This window comes from Capsicum annuum, chromosome 3, assembly GCF_002878395.1.
Source record: "Capsicum annuum cultivar UCD-10X-F1 chromosome 3, UCD10Xv1.1, whole genome shotgun sequence".
Classification (NCBI taxonomy): Eukaryota; Viridiplantae; Streptophyta; class Magnoliopsida; order Solanales; family Solanaceae; genus Capsicum; species Capsicum annuum.
The window spans coordinates 96,643,661-96,661,979 of NC_061113.1; the positions used below are offsets into that span (position 1 = coordinate 96,643,661).

An 18,319-nucleotide genomic window follows, 5' to 3' on the forward strand; every position below is an offset into this window, starting at 1 on the left:
ACTATCTTTGGCAGATTCCAATTTCGTAAAATATTCTCGTTTGCTGGTCATGTGTTGAGTGCAACCACTGTCCAGAAACCATGTGTTGTCATCATCCAATCTTGTTGCTGCCATCGCCGTAAACACACTCCTCTTCTTCAACTTCCGAAATATTGACTTTTTGAGTTTATTGGTTGTTCTCCTTCTTCACTCTGCAAAACCTTTCAATATGACCAAGCTTATTGCAATATCTACACTGGAGAGGTGGTTTCTTCCCCTTAAACCAACAATCATCCTCTTTATGATTGTTTTTTCTACAGTACTTGCATGGAGGAAAGTTTTTTTTCTTTTTGACTCCATTGCGAGAATCGCCTTGATCTTTTCTACTAGAATTAGTGGAGGTTTCTGAGATTTTACCTTCCTTTTGCATCTGCATCTTCCCTTTGAACTTGGCTTGAAGAGCAGTTTCAGTAGCTTCTTCTAGTCTCAAGGATCTTCTCTGCTCTTGAGCTTGAAGAGCATGTACAAGTTCTGAAGGTGACATTTTTGTGAGATCCTTCGAATCTTCGAGTGAGGAGATCTCTGCTTCAAATCTTTCCGGCAAACTCACAAGAACCTTCTTCACGATTCTTGAATCTGTAAGCTCTTCTCCCATAAGTCTGATTTGGTTTACAATCTTCATCAACTTGTTGGAGAATTCTTCAATAGTTTCTGGATCATTCATTCTGAGAATTTCAAACTCTCTTCTTAGATGTATCACTTTTATTTGCTTGATCTTGTCGCTTCCTTGAAATTCTTCTTTCAACTTGTCCCAGGTCTCCTTTTCAATCTCACTCGTCATAACTCTTGCGAAAATTACTTCCGAAAGTGCTGATTGTATGCAAGAGAGAGCTTTAAATTTTTTTGAAACCTGTTCTCTGTGATTCTTAATTTGCGCCATAGTTGGATTATTTGGCATAGGATTTGCCTCTCCTCCAGCCTTTATCACTTCCCACAGATCATATGTTTGCAAATAGGTTCTCATCTTGACAACCCAAATTGGATAATTCTCACCAGAAAAAATTGGGGGTGAAGGAATTGAGAAATTGCTGGAAGCTATAACAATGTTGGCTTTTACGCAGGTTTTTATATTTTTGGGTCTTCTTTAACTCACAAGCCCTTCGAATCAAGTAGCTCTTGATACCAATTGTTGTTCTACAGAATGCAGAGAAGAAGAAAAAAATACGTTTGATGATAAAAATATTCTTCTTGTTTGTTCTTTCACATCTTAGAAAATAAATAGACAAAAGACTCCTATTCTATTTCAACTAGGGTACTAATAAACTCCTATTCTATCTCAGCTAACTAACTGAATTTCAAATATAAAAATACTAAACTAAAAAGAAACGATAACAACAAATAACTCAATACTTCAATAATAACAAACCAATTCAAAAACTGTCTAAAAACCCGATTCATGAGATCCATGAACGCATCCGGAGCATTAGTCAACCCAAATGACAACCAAAAACTCATAGTGACCATATCGGGTTCGGAAAGCAGTCTTGGGAATATCAATCTCCTTAATTTTCAACTGATGATAGCCCGAACGGAGATTAATCTTAGAGAAACACCTAGCACCCTGAAGCTTAAAAAATGATCATCAATCCTAGGAAGAGGGTACTTATTTTTCACGAACACCTTATTCAGCTGACGATAGTCTGTACACATTCGAAGAGACCCTCTTTCTTTCGCACGAAAAGAACAGGAGCACCCCACGGAGAGACACTAGGACGAATGGACCCATTATCAAGAAGATCTTTCAATTACTCCTTTAGCTCTTTTAGTTCAGCCAGAGTCATTCTTTAAGGAGGAATGAAAATGGGACGGGTATTCGGCAGAACATCGATCCCAAAATCTATCTCTTTATCGGGAGGAATTCCAGGAAGATCATTGGGAAAAACTTCAGGAAATTCATTAACCACAGGGACAGATTGCAAAGAGGGACTCTTAGAGTTAGAATCTTTAACCCGAACTTGATGATACAAACATTGTTTAGAAATCAACATCGGAGTTCTAAAATAGGAAATAAACCTCCCTTTAGGTACTAAGGAACTCCCCTCCTATTCTAATATCGTTTCATTAGGGAATTAGAAACTGACCTTTCGGGTCCTACAATCCAGAGAAGCATAGCACGAATGGAGCCAATCCATCCCCAAGATAACGTTAAAATCCACTGTATCAAGATCTATCAAATCCACTAATGTCTCCCTATGAAAGATGGACACCACACAACTCCTATAGGTTTTTCTAGCAACTGTGAGTAAAAATGAAAAAGGGGTCGGAAATATTTTCAGGACCAAAGCCAATGTGTACAGCCACATAAGGGGTCACATAAGATAGGGTAGAACCCAGATCAAGCAAACAATAAACATAACGAGAGAAGAGCTATAACATACAAGTAACAACATCTGGGATGCCTCAAATTCCTAATGGGTAGCAAGTGCATACAGATGATTCCCGCTAGTGCCGGTACTAGAGTAGCGCCCTTTGGCACAGGAGCTGAAGAAGTGGCAACCGAAACTTTATTAGCCCCAGTGGCAACCCTGGTTGAAGGATAATCTCGTTGTATGTGACCAAGCTGACCATAATTATAACATCGATTTCTCCCTTCCTCACAATATCCATGGTGAAGCTGCGCACTAAAACGACAAGGAGGATAAGGTGAGTCTGACTGAGTTCCACTAGCCTGAGATTGGGCACCCTGTGCCTTAGGACCACTGCTAGTCTGAAAACAACGATCACCAGAAGGCTTAGGATAAGGAGCACTAGCTGTCGAATACGAATTTCCCCTATTCTTCTTCTTACTCCACTGTCTACCATCTCTCCTATTGTTCTGCTGACCTGTACCCTGCTCTAAATATCTAAACTTCTTATTCTGCCACTCTCCATCTCTACCTGAGTCTTTTTCTCATCCTCAACCCACTGCATATAAACCACCAGCCTAGAGATGTCCATACCATTATTCAACATAGCAACCTTACATTCCAGTACCAAATCACGGGACACGGGACAAACCAGAAGCAAATTTTCTCATTTGGGACCTAACATTAGACACAAACTTTGGGGCATAACAAGCCAATTGTTGAAATATCTAAACTTCTTATTCTGCCACTCTCCATCTCTACCTGAGTCTTTTTCTCATCCTCAACCCACTGCATATAAACCACTAGCCTAGAGATGTCCATACCATTATTCAACATAGCAACCTTATATTCCAGTACCAAATCACGGGACAAACCAGAAGCAAATTTTCTCATTTGGGACCAACATTAGACACAAACTTTGGGGCATAACAAGCCAATTGTTGAAACTTCAGAGCATACTTCCCGACACTCATCTTACCCTGTTTCAGATTAACAAACTCCTCAGCCTTGAACTTCCCTCAACTCCTGAGGAAAGAAGTGATCAAGAAGCCCACCAGAAAAGTCACCCCCTGTTCAGCATTATCACCCCTCACCACTTTCCATTCCTTATACCACTAGCAAGCAACATCTTTCAACTGATAGGCAACAAACTCCAAACCCTCCAAATCAGTAGCATGCTTCACCTTAAAATTTTCTCCATCTCATCAATGAACCCCTGCGCATCATCCTCAACCTTAGAGCCTGTGAAAGTTGGGGGATTCAACCTCATAAACTATTCAACCCGAGTGACCTCAGATGAATGAGCAACAAAACCAACACGATTTGATTGACCAACTGTGTAACCATATGAATAGACCGACGGAACTCCGCATTAGAGATATCTCCCTGAAGCTGCTGATCATAAGTATCACCAGGCCGGGAAGCTCGAGGGGGACTAGTAGGGACCCGTGGAACCCCACGTGGAGCGGCACATCAGGAGCAAGGATCGTAAATCGGGTCTGCACTCCATAAACAGGGCGAGTCCCCTCCATATTCTCCTCAGGTAGAACAGAGGTTCCAACGGAGTTTCTACGAACATCAGATCTTCAGGGAGGCATGATTTGAAATGCGAGGAGGCCATGAGTTAGAGAAGTTTCAAGACAACTAGAATCTATAGCCCTAAAATAGAATACAAGAAAGGAAAACAATCCTAAATGCCTTATAAGTGTGGCGCGCTACACACCCATAAAAGGGACTCTACTCGACACGGCTTGTGGACACCCAATGACCCTAAACCGTGCTCTGATACCAAAGTTGTCACGACCCGAACCAAGGCCTAGCCATGACAGGTATCTCGAGCCCACCATGGACCGGAGACCAGCACTTTAGCCTAACCTCAAGAACACAATAATCATAAAAATAAAGCGAAAGCCAATCAAACCAATGATAATTGTAATCAGGATAGATGAATCAAATGACGGTTCAAAAAATTCAAATAACAATCCACCCATACTTGTCCACAAAAGCCTCTAAAATCAGAATAACACCTAAGTCGGGATATGCCCCCGACTGTGATAAAAAAGAATCCAAAAGTACTATGACAATAAAGAGAGAATACTGAAATGAGCAGGCTCACCACTTCACAGCAACTCAACATGCGTGCTCAACCACCTAATGCTATGCAGGAGCAATAGAAAACCTTTCAGACCCTACATCATGAAACGATATAGCGTCCAAGGACGGTCAGTGGGATAAACACTGGCATGTAACTCAGGGAATAAGGATAAAATAATACAATTACCAAATTCAGTCATAAACCATTTGCTGCACATTCATATACATATATATATATATATGTATATATATTACATATATATGTGTGTGTATATATATATATATATGATGTCGGGATAGGGACAAGGGTCATGAACATGAGAGTTTAAATATTTAACCTGAACTGTATAGCTCGATCCGTCCTAAAGGCACCCATAGGCTATATGGGTTCAGCTCCCCCTGCTGAAAGGACCCAGTGCGTGTTAGCCGCATGAACCGAAGAAAAATCGAGGGAAAACTAAAGCCACCAAGGCAATAGCCGTCCCAAAATATATATATCAAGTGTGCACCAAGCAAACAGTCATATAGACCTCTAACGTCGACAAACGTGATTTTCAGTGTTCGTCCCCTTGGGACTTACACCTTTACGGTAAGCAGCACAATTCCCTTTAAGTACAAATTAAAATAATTTGCACATAAACCAATACATTAACAAATGAGTCATTCATTAAGGCATTTACCACTTGGTATTGTCATACCACTTTGCTTGCAAGCTAAATTAATTATGCCATGCCAAATCCACATAACCAAATCCAAGAGAAACATGCCTGAAATACACAAGGAATTGAAAACAATTCGAAGTTTGGAGTTCGGATGATGAATTCGCTGTAAAATCGTTGAATGTTCTTAGGTTTTGAGTTTGAGAGAGAAAGAATGATTTGATCTTTGAAAACGGAAAGGAATGGAGTTATTTTATGTTATAAGGTCGTACAAGGGGTAAAAAGACAAAAATCCCCTCACCCTAAGTAAAAAAACAAAAACTAGATGAATTTAAAACAGCGGCGTGGGACGCCAATACCGTGGAGGTTAGCCTTTGTGCCACGCCAATATCGCGGAGGTTAACTTTCGTTGCACGGCCTTGTCGCAAAGGCTTACTACCTTGGGGTCCCAAAATGACCCCGAACCCTTTCTTAATAATTAGAAACTTTCCCAAAACACTCTTTTAACATCCCTAAACATAATTCAAGTCAAAAATCGACATTACGCACGTCGGAGTCAAAAATAAAATGATCAAAATTTTAAGGAGTCTTATGGGCTGCTTCTGATATACTTTCAAGTCAGATAACACATCAAAAGTCAAATATGTAAAACAAACACAATAGTGAAAAAGTCATACTAAAAAACAATGTAGATCAAACAATAGCAACATGATACACGACTAACTACGAAAACTAAGATTTAAGTGCGGAAACTAAAGATATAATGAAGATAGATGAGAGATAGAGAGAGATAGACATAAATAAGAAAAGAATTAAGAACAATATGATATATGAACCCTAAAACCCCTAATTACTCCAACGTTGATCATAAGGGATTGAATGCCCTCAAACCCAAACATTTCTAAGCCAAAGTTCAACACAAGCTCACCAAACTCTCTCAAAGAAGAAGTATTCATCAATATTCAACAAAAACTCCTTGGAGCGCTTGAAGTTCCCGAGCTTAGCTTCTAGTAAAGGGTCTTGAGCTCACCCAGATTGTATTATCCTCTCTATCTTTAGAAGAGTTTGACCTCAAATTCAAGGGGTGATCGTCTTCTATCATGTCAAAGAGTGAAAGACCACACACATTGAACGTATTGTGCACTTCATATTCCGGAAGAAGGTCAATCTTTTAGGCATTGTCGTTTATCCTCTCAAGTACTTGAAATGGGCCATCACCTCGAGGCATCAGTTTGGCTTTTCTTTTGGTTGGAAACCTATCTTTCTGGAGGTGCACCCACACCCAATCACTCTGTTCAAGTACAAGTCACTTTTGTCCTTTGTTTACTCTTTTGGACACCTTTTGGTTCTTTTTCTCTAGGCGAATCCTTACTTTCTCATTCATCTTCTTCATGGCTTCCGCCCTCTTGTTCCCATCTAAGCTAATCACAACATCGCTAGATAAAGGAGTGAGATCCAAAGTGGTGGGTAGTTTGAAACCATAAACATATTCAAAGGGAGTCATACCAGTAGTCGAATGGATAACACGATTATAAGCAAATTCAACTAAAGGTAGGTGGCTCTCCCAAGAGGACATTTTTCGTTTATCTAAGATACCTAACATAGAACCCAAGGTTCTATTTACCACTTCCATTTGCCCATTGATTTGTGGGTGGCAAGACGTTGCGAAAAGGAATTTGGCGCCAAGCCTACCCCACAATGACCTCCAAAAGTGACTAAATTTTCCAACATGATTCATTAACCGCATAAAGGTCCTAGGAGCATTGGTGAGCCCAAATAGCATAACCATCCATTCATAGAGACCAAATTTGGTCTTGAAGGCGGTTTTTCGTTCATCACCGGGATTCATTCAGATTTGATGATATCCACTCCTAAGATCAACTTTTGAAAACACACAAGAACTATTCAATTCATCCAACATATCATCTAATCTAGGAATAGGATGGCGATACCTTTCTGTTATCTTGTTGATACCTCGACAATCAACACACATACACCACATCCTATCTTTCTTTGGCACTAGCAACATCGGGACTGCACATAGACTCATGCTCTCTTTGATGTATCGTTTGTTGAGGAGTTCCTCAACTTGCCTTTGGAGCTCTTTAGTGTCCGATGGATTGCTTCGATAAGCCGGTTTGTTGGGCAATTAAGAACCCGACACAATCAATTTGATGCTCAATTTCCCAAAGTGGGGGTAATCCCTGGGGTATCAAATTCCTGCAAAAACAAGAGAAATAGAATGGGGAATAGGAAAAGTAGAGTGTTTAGTATGCAAAGCATGGGCTAGGAGGAGCATGGGTGCTCTGTCATCAATTTCCTAGCCAACATCACCATGGGACTCTTCTCTTTCAACCTCCTCTTCGTCATTTTTCTCCTTGGTTTGGACTTCTCCCTCACCTTATTTCTTACCCTTCTCTTTTAATTCTCTCATTCTTTGGTGAACCTCATTCACTTGAGATGGTGAAACTGGACGGAGAGTGAATTTTCAATCATTCAACTCAAAAGAATATCGATTGGTCCTCCATGATTGAACGATCGTATTGCCATGACCTCCCAAGCAAGATATGATAAACTTGCATGGGTATCACATCACAAAGCACCTCATCATGATAAATTTCGACCTTGAATCGAATCACTACTTGTCTAGCCACCTTCAACTCTCCATATTCATTTAACCATTGAAGCTTGTACAGTGTGGCATGTTTGGTTATGGGCAACTTCAAGAAATTAACTATACTAGCCACATTAGCACAACTCTCACTATCAATGACCAAGGAGCATACATTCTCCTTGAGACACTTAGTATAGAATAGATTCTCCCTTTGACTAGGATCATATATTGTCTTACTAATCATTGCTCGTCTCGCGACAAAGTTTGGAACCTCAAACTCTCCATCTTGAGGCCAAGCATCCTCATTATCTTTCTTTACTTGCTCATCTTCTTCGGGCCCCTCTCCATCTTGGGCTTTTTCATCATTCTCATCCTCCAACCCTACCTCTTCTTTGAGGTAATACAACCTTTCTTCCCTTAGGATCATATTTCTCCAGTTGTCTCTTGCTTATTTCCCCATCCTTAGCATTTTAAAACATTGAAAACCTTTAGAATTAGGAGTAGGATATTTGTTACCTTCATTCCTTGGTGGGTACTTTGGAGTGGTCTTCTCTACGAGCATCTTTCATAGGACGTGTTGCAGTCCTTGTTCTTGTTCCACCCTGACGAAGATTGAGCTACCTTTTTGTTCTTACCCGAAGGGTTGGTAGATAGTACCCTTTGGGTTTGAAAGATGTCCTTTCTTTGAGATCCCTTTCAATTTTCAAGGCCGTTTGGAAGATTTTTTCTAAGGTTTCAAACTTGTGGATAGTCATTGATAAGGAGATCTCTTTGTTTCAATCCAACCTTGAAGCGTATGATGGCATGTTGCATGTTCTCATGATACTCGAGCTTCAAAATCAGTTGTTGATAGGACACTATTGTTTCCTTGCCTCAAGTTGTATAGCTTGGCAAGTAACTCGTGTCTATACCTTTCCGACAAGTACTTTAGTCTCATGAGTCCTTTCAATTCATCCCATGGGGGTGGTTGTCCCTCATTCAACACATTTCCAAACCTCTTGGCATAATCCCACCATGTATTGGCAAACCCCTTAAAGTGGGCTGTGACATAGCAACTCTTCTTCTTATCGGTGAGATCATTGACTTGGAAGATCCTTTCACAGGCGAACTCTCACGTTAGATAAGCCTCGGGAGCACTTTCGCCTTTGAAGGTAGGAAGACTAATCTTGATTGAATTGATACGCATATCTCGATCCTTATTACGTTGTTGGTTCCATTGATCATGCCCTTGCCCTTGGGGTCAATATCCCAAGTTTTCTCTCCCACAAGGCATCAGACCAAATCTTCCTCCTCGACCTCTATGACCTCCTTGACCCATTGGCCTATCCCTCATGTTCACCCATACATCCTCTTCATCGAAAACTCCAAACTCTGCTTGAGGTTCCTCCCTCCCTTTTTCTTCGACTTGGGTGGGTTGGTTGTGGTTATGGGGTACTTGGAATGGGTGATTTTGGTTTGGTGGAGGCTGGGGTATTTGATTTTGTGGGTAGGTAGTGGTTAGTAGGATCTTGTGTCAGTCTTGGTGGATTAAACATTAAACATGGTGAAGTGTTTCCGAGGTGATGTTAGCGGAAGTGTTTTAAGCATCTCCGCTAGAAGATGTATGGACGTTTCAAGAGGTGGCTTGGTTGGAGTGTTGACGCCCTTCCATGTTATCCGTCCTTCCACCCAATACCGTCACTTGACTTCAAACCTCACCTAGTTCTTGTTTCATACTCAAGATGGTCACCATTATAGCTTCCATGTTCATTTCTCGTGACGAACTAGGAATGTCATCTTCCAGCGCCATAGTACCTATTAGAATAGACACTAATCACAACAACAGACATGTTAGCGTTAGAGAAATAACCTCACAACTCTACACACCTTTGTAGGCCTCACACTTGGGTAGCAAATGTTGAAGGATGGCTTATACTCTGGGTGGTAGTCGAGGTGTCAAATGCTACCCTTGATCGGATTGGATTCTTGTTTGAAAGGCTGAAATAAATGCGTATGAACTTGGATCACGAACTAACGACAAACGAGAAAAGCTTGAAAGAAGTGGGACGACGAAAGAATTTCTTTCGGACTCTAGAACTAATCAACTAACTTAGTAGGTGAATTACTAGTTGTTGAGTAGTTTAAGAATCAAAATATGAATTCAAGAATCAAGAAATGAAACTAGATGGATTGAACTAGAGCAAAAATGAGTTTGGGAGGCTTGAGATGCGTTTTGGACAAGCTAGAGTAGATTGGGCGCACCTCAGGCACACCTTGGGTGCAGAAGGTACTGGTTTGACCTGCTTTAGCAGGTCAGGCGCACCTTGGGTGCAGAGTGCGTCAGCCCAGCTCGAATATGGTCAAAAATGTCCTACTTATGGGTCGTCTTTGCCTCTCTTTTGGAATATTCCTTGGACCCTTTGGATATGCTTTTAGACCGACACTTTTGCTTACTTTTCCTTTCTCTTTCTCGGATCAAACAACAACTTTGAGATGAATTTGTCTCTTGAAGATTTTAAGGTCTTCAAGAACACTATGAACACCAAAATTTTTCAACTATTGCATCTTTGCTCCAAATGCGCTGAAATTTTAATCGTAGGTTCCCTTCAACGTAAGGAACACTTTCCTACCAACCATAACTCTCAATTCCACACCAAAGCTTGTAGATCTAAAAATCCATTTTCTCTTTTCTTCAAGTTTCAAAACAATGGTGGGTTTTCTCTTCAATTTCTTTATGCCACTCCTTTAACTCAAGTTCCGACTCAAAATACTAGATGAAGCTAAATCTAGTATTGAAACTTCAAGAATGACTTAAAACTCAAACTATTTTTTTTCTTTTTTCTTTTTTGATTTTCGAATTTCTTGATACCTAACCAAGACTAGAATCGTTAGAATCGTTAGAATGATTCTAAGTGTTGCTCTGCTACCAAATGACATGCGGCTAACTACGAAAACTAAGATTTAAGTGCGGAAACTAAAGATATAATGAAGATAGATCAAAGATAGATATAGTTAGACACAAACGAGAAGAAAGAATTAAGAACAATAGGATATATGAACCCTAAAACCCCTAATTACAATCTCCTTCCTAGTCACACCTAACTCCTACGGTGATCAAGAGTGGTTGAACGCCCTCAAGTCCACACGTTTCTAAGCCAAAGTTCAACACAAGCTCACTAAACTCTCTCTCAAAGGAGAACTATTCATCTATATTCAACAAAAACTCGTTGGAGCGCTTGAAGTTCCCGAACTTGGCTTTTAGTGAAGGGTCTTGAGCTCACCCGGATTGTATCACAGAAAATACAATATGATAACTGAAGCAAAGGGAACAACAAGTACTACCAAAATCAAAGAATAAGTTAGTAGGAAAGTAATAATAACAACACTGATAAGAAAATTAGACAATGCTCGACTACCTGCTAAGTTTCAACCCTAATACTCAACCTCCATATGTTTTAATCTAGGGTTATGTCCTCGGTAAGCTACAAGTGTGTCATATCCAGTCCAATCGCCTCTCCCTATACTTCTTCAACCTACTCCTCGGTAAGCTACAAGTGTGTCATATCCAGTCCAATCGCCTCTCCCCATACTTCTTCAACCTACTTCTTCCTCTCATACTCACCATAGTCAATCTCTCGCATTCCTTATCAGGACATTTGTACATCTCTCTTGAACCATCTCAGCCTTGCTTCCCTCATCCCATCCCCTACGGAGACTATTCCCACCTCATTGGGGATATCTTTATTCTTAATTCTGTCTCTCCTATTATTCCCTTACATTCATCTCAACATCCCTATTTCCACTATTTTTATCTTCTAGAGATGCAAGTTTTTGACCGGTTTTGTCCTATACAACATAATTGGTCGTTGTTTTTAAAGTAAATGTGAATTGTCTCGTCTTCTCTTGTAATTGGTTATTTTAATCCCAAATGTGAAATACATTTATCAAATAGTTAATGATCAAGTTGAGGGGCAAAAAGTCTTGTTTGATGGATGGAGTGAATGACGTGATACTCTAGTAGGAGTTTATCCCGTAAATACTTTGTTTTGCCGATCCATACGTACCCATTTTTTTCATCATATACCAATGTCAAAGTGCATAACAAAATTCTACTGAACGGTGTTCTGTCTACATGTTTTGTTGCTACCGAGTAGCTTTCGCAATCGTCCGAGTACACTGAAGCTGAAAATCAGCTACATGACATGAAGCTTTATTTTATACTAGACCAAAGAGAATGGCAATAATTCTTTGCCCTCTGCTTGTGGAGACTTTTGGCTTTAGGAAACTTAGTTTTCTGGGTGGAGTTTACCTAAGTCTAATAAATATTGTCTTAATTGGGAATATAGGCTTTGAGTTGATTGAAGCTCATAGATTGAAAATGAAGCTTGTTTATGGAAGTCAGACGACAGATCTGTTCATGTTCCTAATTGGCAAAAAATTGTGCTCATCTTGTGATTAAACTATGCAATATAGCTCATTCTGTTGGGATCACAGAGTTTCAAACTATATGATGCAGTTTCTCTAGGTGTATAGAAGCTAGAATTTTTTTTTTTCCTGGTGCTGAGTGATGTTTGCTTGTGTTAGTTAAGGATGTTCATGTTTTTTTTGGGTCAGTTTTTTTCGTTAAAACCAAAATCAAACCATTTTTGTCATTATTTAATTACTAAAACCAAATCAAGTATAATTCAATTCATCGATTTGGTTCGGTTCGAAGAGAAATAATGGTATTTTTCTCTTCTATTTTTTCCCTACAATTAGAAAAGAATTTTCCATCCCTTTCCAACTTAGATCCGTTATAATCCTTTTATCGTGGTAGCTATAATTTTCTTGGATTATCGTGGTTTGATTTTTTCTTTGTATTTTTTTAGTAAAATGAAACCAAATAATACTGGGGTTTTCAAACATAAATCCTAACAAAGCCAAAATCAAATAAAAATTGGTTTCGTTCGATTTTATTTTGGATCAGCTTTTAACCAAACTGTGAACACCCCTAGTCTTAGTCTATAGATTTTATGGGGTAATACTAGTTTTATTGCATCAGAATCATTAAATGATGCAATATATGGGAGTATTACCTAAATTTAATGATTCTGATGCAATAAAACTAGTACTTGTCCCCTAACTACGTGTGTTGCACGATTTTTCAATATCCATTTTGTTCCATCTGTATCTGTTTCATCCCAATACTCAAAGGGTGTTTGGATTGGCTTATTATTTTAAGTAGTTTTTGGCTTTTATGCTTTTTTTTATTTTTTGAGGTGTTTGGGAATGACAAAAAAGTGTTTTTAAGTACTATTTTTTAGGCTGAAAAAGTACAAAAATAACTAAAAGCCAAAAGTTGGGTATTCCCATTTTTATGACTTTTAGCTTGTACACTACTTAAAAATAACCAATCCAAACACCCCATCAATAATTTGTCTTCTAAAACAAGTTTCTTCGAAGTTCTATTTCAAAAAAAAAAATTTCTTTTAAAACAAGTACAAAGTAAAGGTTCTAATAAGCATATAAAATCCTACTCTTTAGTTACAGTGCAATGCTTCGTTTATGATGTTTTAGGAATATTGTTATATTGATTGCCAGCTATTGTTGCAGAAATCAAACTTCTACTCAAGAAGATATAGGAAGCTTAACTCAAGGCAGGCACTGTTTGAGAGTGTCAATGGATTCGCTGAACAGTTTTTTCAGGTCATTCATGAGCCAAATTAGATTATTTATAGCGGAATTCACATTCCTTTGAAATGCTTATAGTGGTATATATGATTTTTTTTCAATTTTTTATAATTTGCGGAATGGTCATAGGAACTTTTTAAATGCTAAAATACAGTCTTGCGTGTCTGATTGTTGTAACATGGACATGGAAGTTTCATTTAGGAGGGAAAAAGGAAACCCCAAGCCAGGTAGGGCTAGTGTTGGCAAAGGCGAGCTTTAAGCGCGCTTAAGCCCTGAAGCGAGGCACAAATATGTTGAGTGCTTTGCCTCGCTTAATGTGCGCTTTAGTGTCATCATCAAGGTTCTAAGAATACTTTCCCTTGTCAATAAATCTCCTTTGAAGAGGAGACACTAAACAATTGAGATAGCACTTTATCATATTTTTTATTTTCAATTTCTTTGTTCATATACTTTGTAATTTATGCTTATAATCATTGGTCTTGGACTAGACATATATATTTGTATTCTTAACTATTTGCTCCGTTTTTCGTTAAAGCGCATGCTTATAATCATTAGTCTTGGACTAGACATATGTATGTGTATTTTTCACCATTTGCGCCTGTTTTCGTTAAAGCCCATGCTTTATTTGCGGTTTGCGCTTAGAGCCCCCATGGACCCTAGAGCTTTTTTGCGCTTTTTGCTTCTGATAACATTGGGTAGGGAACAGTTACGGAGCTCCGTATTTTAAGATGGTTCTCTGCAAGGAAGCTGTTATAAGTTTGACTATGGCTTGGGTTGAACTGATGGGAATGGTGCAAGGAAGCTGTTATAAGTTTGACTATGGCTTGGGTTGAACTGATGGGATTGGTGCTTAGCATAGTCCAGATCTTTTTTAGTCGTGCATTACTTTTCGAATGGTCAGTAAGAAATGCTTCTGTGATTAACTTCTCTGTGGCTACAAGTAAATCCATGTACTTATTGAGCTACTAAGGTTTCGCATTCAAGATCCAAGGTCCCAAGAATGAGGATCTTCGAGGTAAGTTTATAAATTAACTAGTGCACATGAGAGAGTTTAGTCCTAGCTCAAAGAGTTACGTAATACCAAATGTCCTTAGAATTTGTGTTCTTATTTCTAGAAAAGAGTCCGCAGCAAATCTAAAGGAATGTGAAAATATCTGCAAAGATTAGAATATACTATGACTAGTCCAGTTTGTGTTGGAATTTGTTGGCTTGGTTGGCGGATACATAATTGCGGAATACTTTTACTTGGCTTAGTACACACCCCAATAGCAGATGCGTATTTAGCTAGTTGAACGAATCGGCAACTTCATTGAATAACTACTATTTCTAATTAAATAAATTGGAGAAGGGTCAAAAAAATGCTCTTAGACTACGTGAAATTGAACAAAAATGCTCTGTGATAATAGCCTGGTCTAAAAAATCTCCTGATGTTAATAGTTTGGTCCAAAAACACCTCTGTTACTAATAATATGGTTCAGAAAAGCCCTGTTATTGCTTTTGGTTCTAAAATGCCCTTTTCCTAATAAACATATTATTTCTTTTATTTTTAAACACATTTGTTTCTGATAAAATATTATTTTTAAAGAACCTTTGTCTTATTTCTTTTCTTTTATAATCCCTTTACCTTAAAAATGTGCGAAGTATTTGTTTTCTTAATTTTGTAATATCAATTAAAATAAAATAACCCCATTTTCTTTTTACAATGACAATATAGGTCGAATATATAAGATTATAATTATCTCATCATTAATTTTCATTAAGATAAATGATAAATTTCTTTTTTTTTCTAATAAAATGAAAAATATTTTTATTTCTTAATCTATTCAGAATTCAACAACTACATACCAGTATAATCCCATAAAGTGGCGTTTCAACAACCACCTTGATACAAGACTAACTAAGAAAACCGAAATGAGAAGAGAACACTAAGATGAAGCCGAGAACACAATAACAAGAATCAAACTCAAAACATACAATAAAGGAAAGATAGTTAACTTGACATAAGAATCCACAAAGAAATAAGAACCTAAGGGTGTATCAAACCCTAAGACCCCTAAGTTTTGTAGAAACAAACACCAAGCTCTTACGTGAACCTCAAGGGAATCGGAATCCCCAAGCAACCCACGTTTCTAAACAAGTAACCAACACAAACGATTCCACGTTTGTCACAAGTGATTCTAACTTGCAAAACAGTCATAAGATTATTCTCTCAAAATATCATCAAAGTTGCTGAAAATGAACCTAATAAGAGATATTTAAAGTCTTAGGCTAAACTATTACATAATAAAATGACCAAAAGACCCTTAGTGAAGTACTACTCTCCATAGGCGCCTCTTATGCTCCAAAGTAATGACAAAAAGGCCCTTAATGAGGGGCGGCATTGGAGTGTAATGAAGCTCTTCTTCACACTTCAACACTTGTTCTCTCGGTTAGGTAGCCCTCAAGCTTGAGTCTTTACGTGTTGGCCTCCAATGGTGTCATCGAAAGCTAAGATGGCCATTTGACTCGTATCATCCTCCCTTTTTTGTAAAGGATTCAACCTCGAATCTACACCTTGCAAAACCAAAGAAAGGAAAAACAAGCACAACATCCTCATGGCATGAGGGTTAGGGTTAGTACAATCAATCATAGCATCATGCCAAGGTTGCACACACTTCACATATAACCAAGCATCCTTCAAAATATTGGAAGAAAAGTCAACATTCAAAGTGCAAAGGAGTTGCTACGGAGAGCACCAAGAAATTCTCCTAAGTTAGTCCCATTAACAAAATTATCAAGCAAATCATCACATGTTGGAACAACTAAGGGTAAAAGCAAGGGGTCTTTAGGGAGTAGAATACCCTTCCAATCACAAAAACCCGAACACCCTTCCAAGAAAGAATCAATTTGTCTATCCACATAAGTGTGACAAGAAACAAAGAACAAGAGTTGTTTATCAAGTGGAAACCATAGATTCTTCTTGGAACAACAATTAGACTTGCCATCCGAAATAGGAAGGCCATACATTCCATGCACATTCAAGTCATTCCCAACCATTGTTTGAAAGACATCAACATCACCCATGGTTGGCTTGTCTTCTTTTCCAAGCACCAAGTGGAGTGGAGAAGAACCACCATATTCCAAATAATCTTCGAGATCAAATGGGTGGAGTGTCCATGGACATGGGTTTAGAAAACACTTCTTTTCCCCAAGATAAACACCAATACAATCATTTGTACCCTCTATACTAGCATGATCATCAACAAAGGCAATTAGAGGGTCATTCCTATTCAATCGACCAACATTCTCAACATCACCATTCACGAGGTCCTTTAAACATTTCACAAACATTCCTAAGTGATGGGCTAGGTTCACACACAAGTTGGTCCATATCATTTCCATAAGACAATGTACCGTCACTCATCACAAAGGCTTCAACACTTAGTGGACACCAATTGATCTTACTAGAAGAGTCAATTTGTCATCATAAGGGTCAACTAGTGTATCTACGCTTTCAAGTTGTACATTATCATCATGAAGTAAAAGAGACATTAGGCTCACTTAAAAGATAAACTATCTTTCACACTTAGTTGGCTACTAGCCTCATTTACTAAAGTGCAAGAGTTAGTTTGATTACCTTGAAGTTCATTTGGAGCATGTCCACTCAAGGGAGCTTGAGAATTTGGTGGATTGGAAAGGGTGGATTTGGGAAAACTTGGATGCTCTATCATGTTATGCAACCTCTTTGAAAGAGAGTTTCCCATTCCTTCCATTCTTCCTTCAAGAGATTCCAACCGGCTATTAACACTCATTATGGCGGCCATCAAAGCTCCCATGGTTACCTTTTCCGATGCCATAGTACCTAGCAAATAAATACTAAAACAAAAACAAAAGCAACAAACAAGTTAAGGTTAGGAAAACTTATACCAATCAAGCTACGGAAGGCACTAAAATGACATAAAAACAGTCCACAAACAACAAGGTAAACCGAGGACCAAATGAGACCTTGTCTCGGCTTCCACAACAATACTACAAGAACAAGAACAACAAGATATCAAGGTTTTCAACACCTAATTCAACCAACCAACAAACTAACAAATAGATTACAACTACACAACAAGCTCTCAGGTTCTCACACACACAAGCCGAGGGTGAGCACTAACAATAATAAAATGGATAGATAGATAGATAACTTGACATACAAATGTATAAACACTATGAACCTAAGTGTGTATCAAACACAAAGACCCAAAGATTCACATAAGTGTGTATCAAACACAAAGACCCAAAGATTCACACAAGTAACACCAAGCTCTTACGGAGACCTTAAGGGAACCGAAATTCCAAGCAACCACCGTTTCTACTTGTACCAACACTAGTGATATCCACACTTGCATTAACACCCAAAGAGTATTCTCACAATATTCATCAAAGTTGTGGACTAAAGACCTAATATGTTCTATTTATAGTCTAGGTTAAGCTTATTATACAAAATGACCAAAAGGCCCTTAATGAACCTTTACAAAGGGGCGGCCTTGGAGTGTACATATGGACGGCTTTGGAGTGTTGGGACTTGTTCTCCACACTTCAAAGCTTGTTCTCTTGGTTGGGCAGCCACCCGAGCTCGAGTCTTTACGTATTGACTTCCAATCATGTCCTTGAGAGCTAAGATGCCTCTTTGATTTGTATCATCCTCCCCTTCTTGAAAAGGATTCGACCTCGGATCCGAACCTTGCAAAACAATAGGGTACACAAGAAAACACACATTCCTCATGGCATGAGGGTTAATGTTAGCATAATCAACTATAGTATAAAACCAAAGTTACACACACTTCATAAGCCGAAGAGTCTTAGGGAATAGGATACCCTTCCAATCACAAAAACCCGAATACCCTAAAGAAGAAACAATTTGTCTACCCACATAAGTGTGACGAGAAACA

General features: G+C 38.7%; 1 protein-coding gene across 2 annotated transcripts in view; it reads left to right on the forward strand.

The window, feature by feature from the left end:
• LOC107863650 overlaps nt 1–18,319 on the forward strand; it is a 41,834-nt gene that overhangs the window by 9,277 nt on the left and 14,238 nt on the right. For both annotated transcript variants that reach the window (XM_016709678.2, XM_016709677.2), the window contains one exon: nt 13,323–13,415. In XM_016709678.2, coding sequence (XP_016565164.1) covers nt 13,323–13,415 — 93 coding nt within the window. The remainder of the gene's footprint in view (nt 1–13,322; nt 13,416–18,319) is intronic.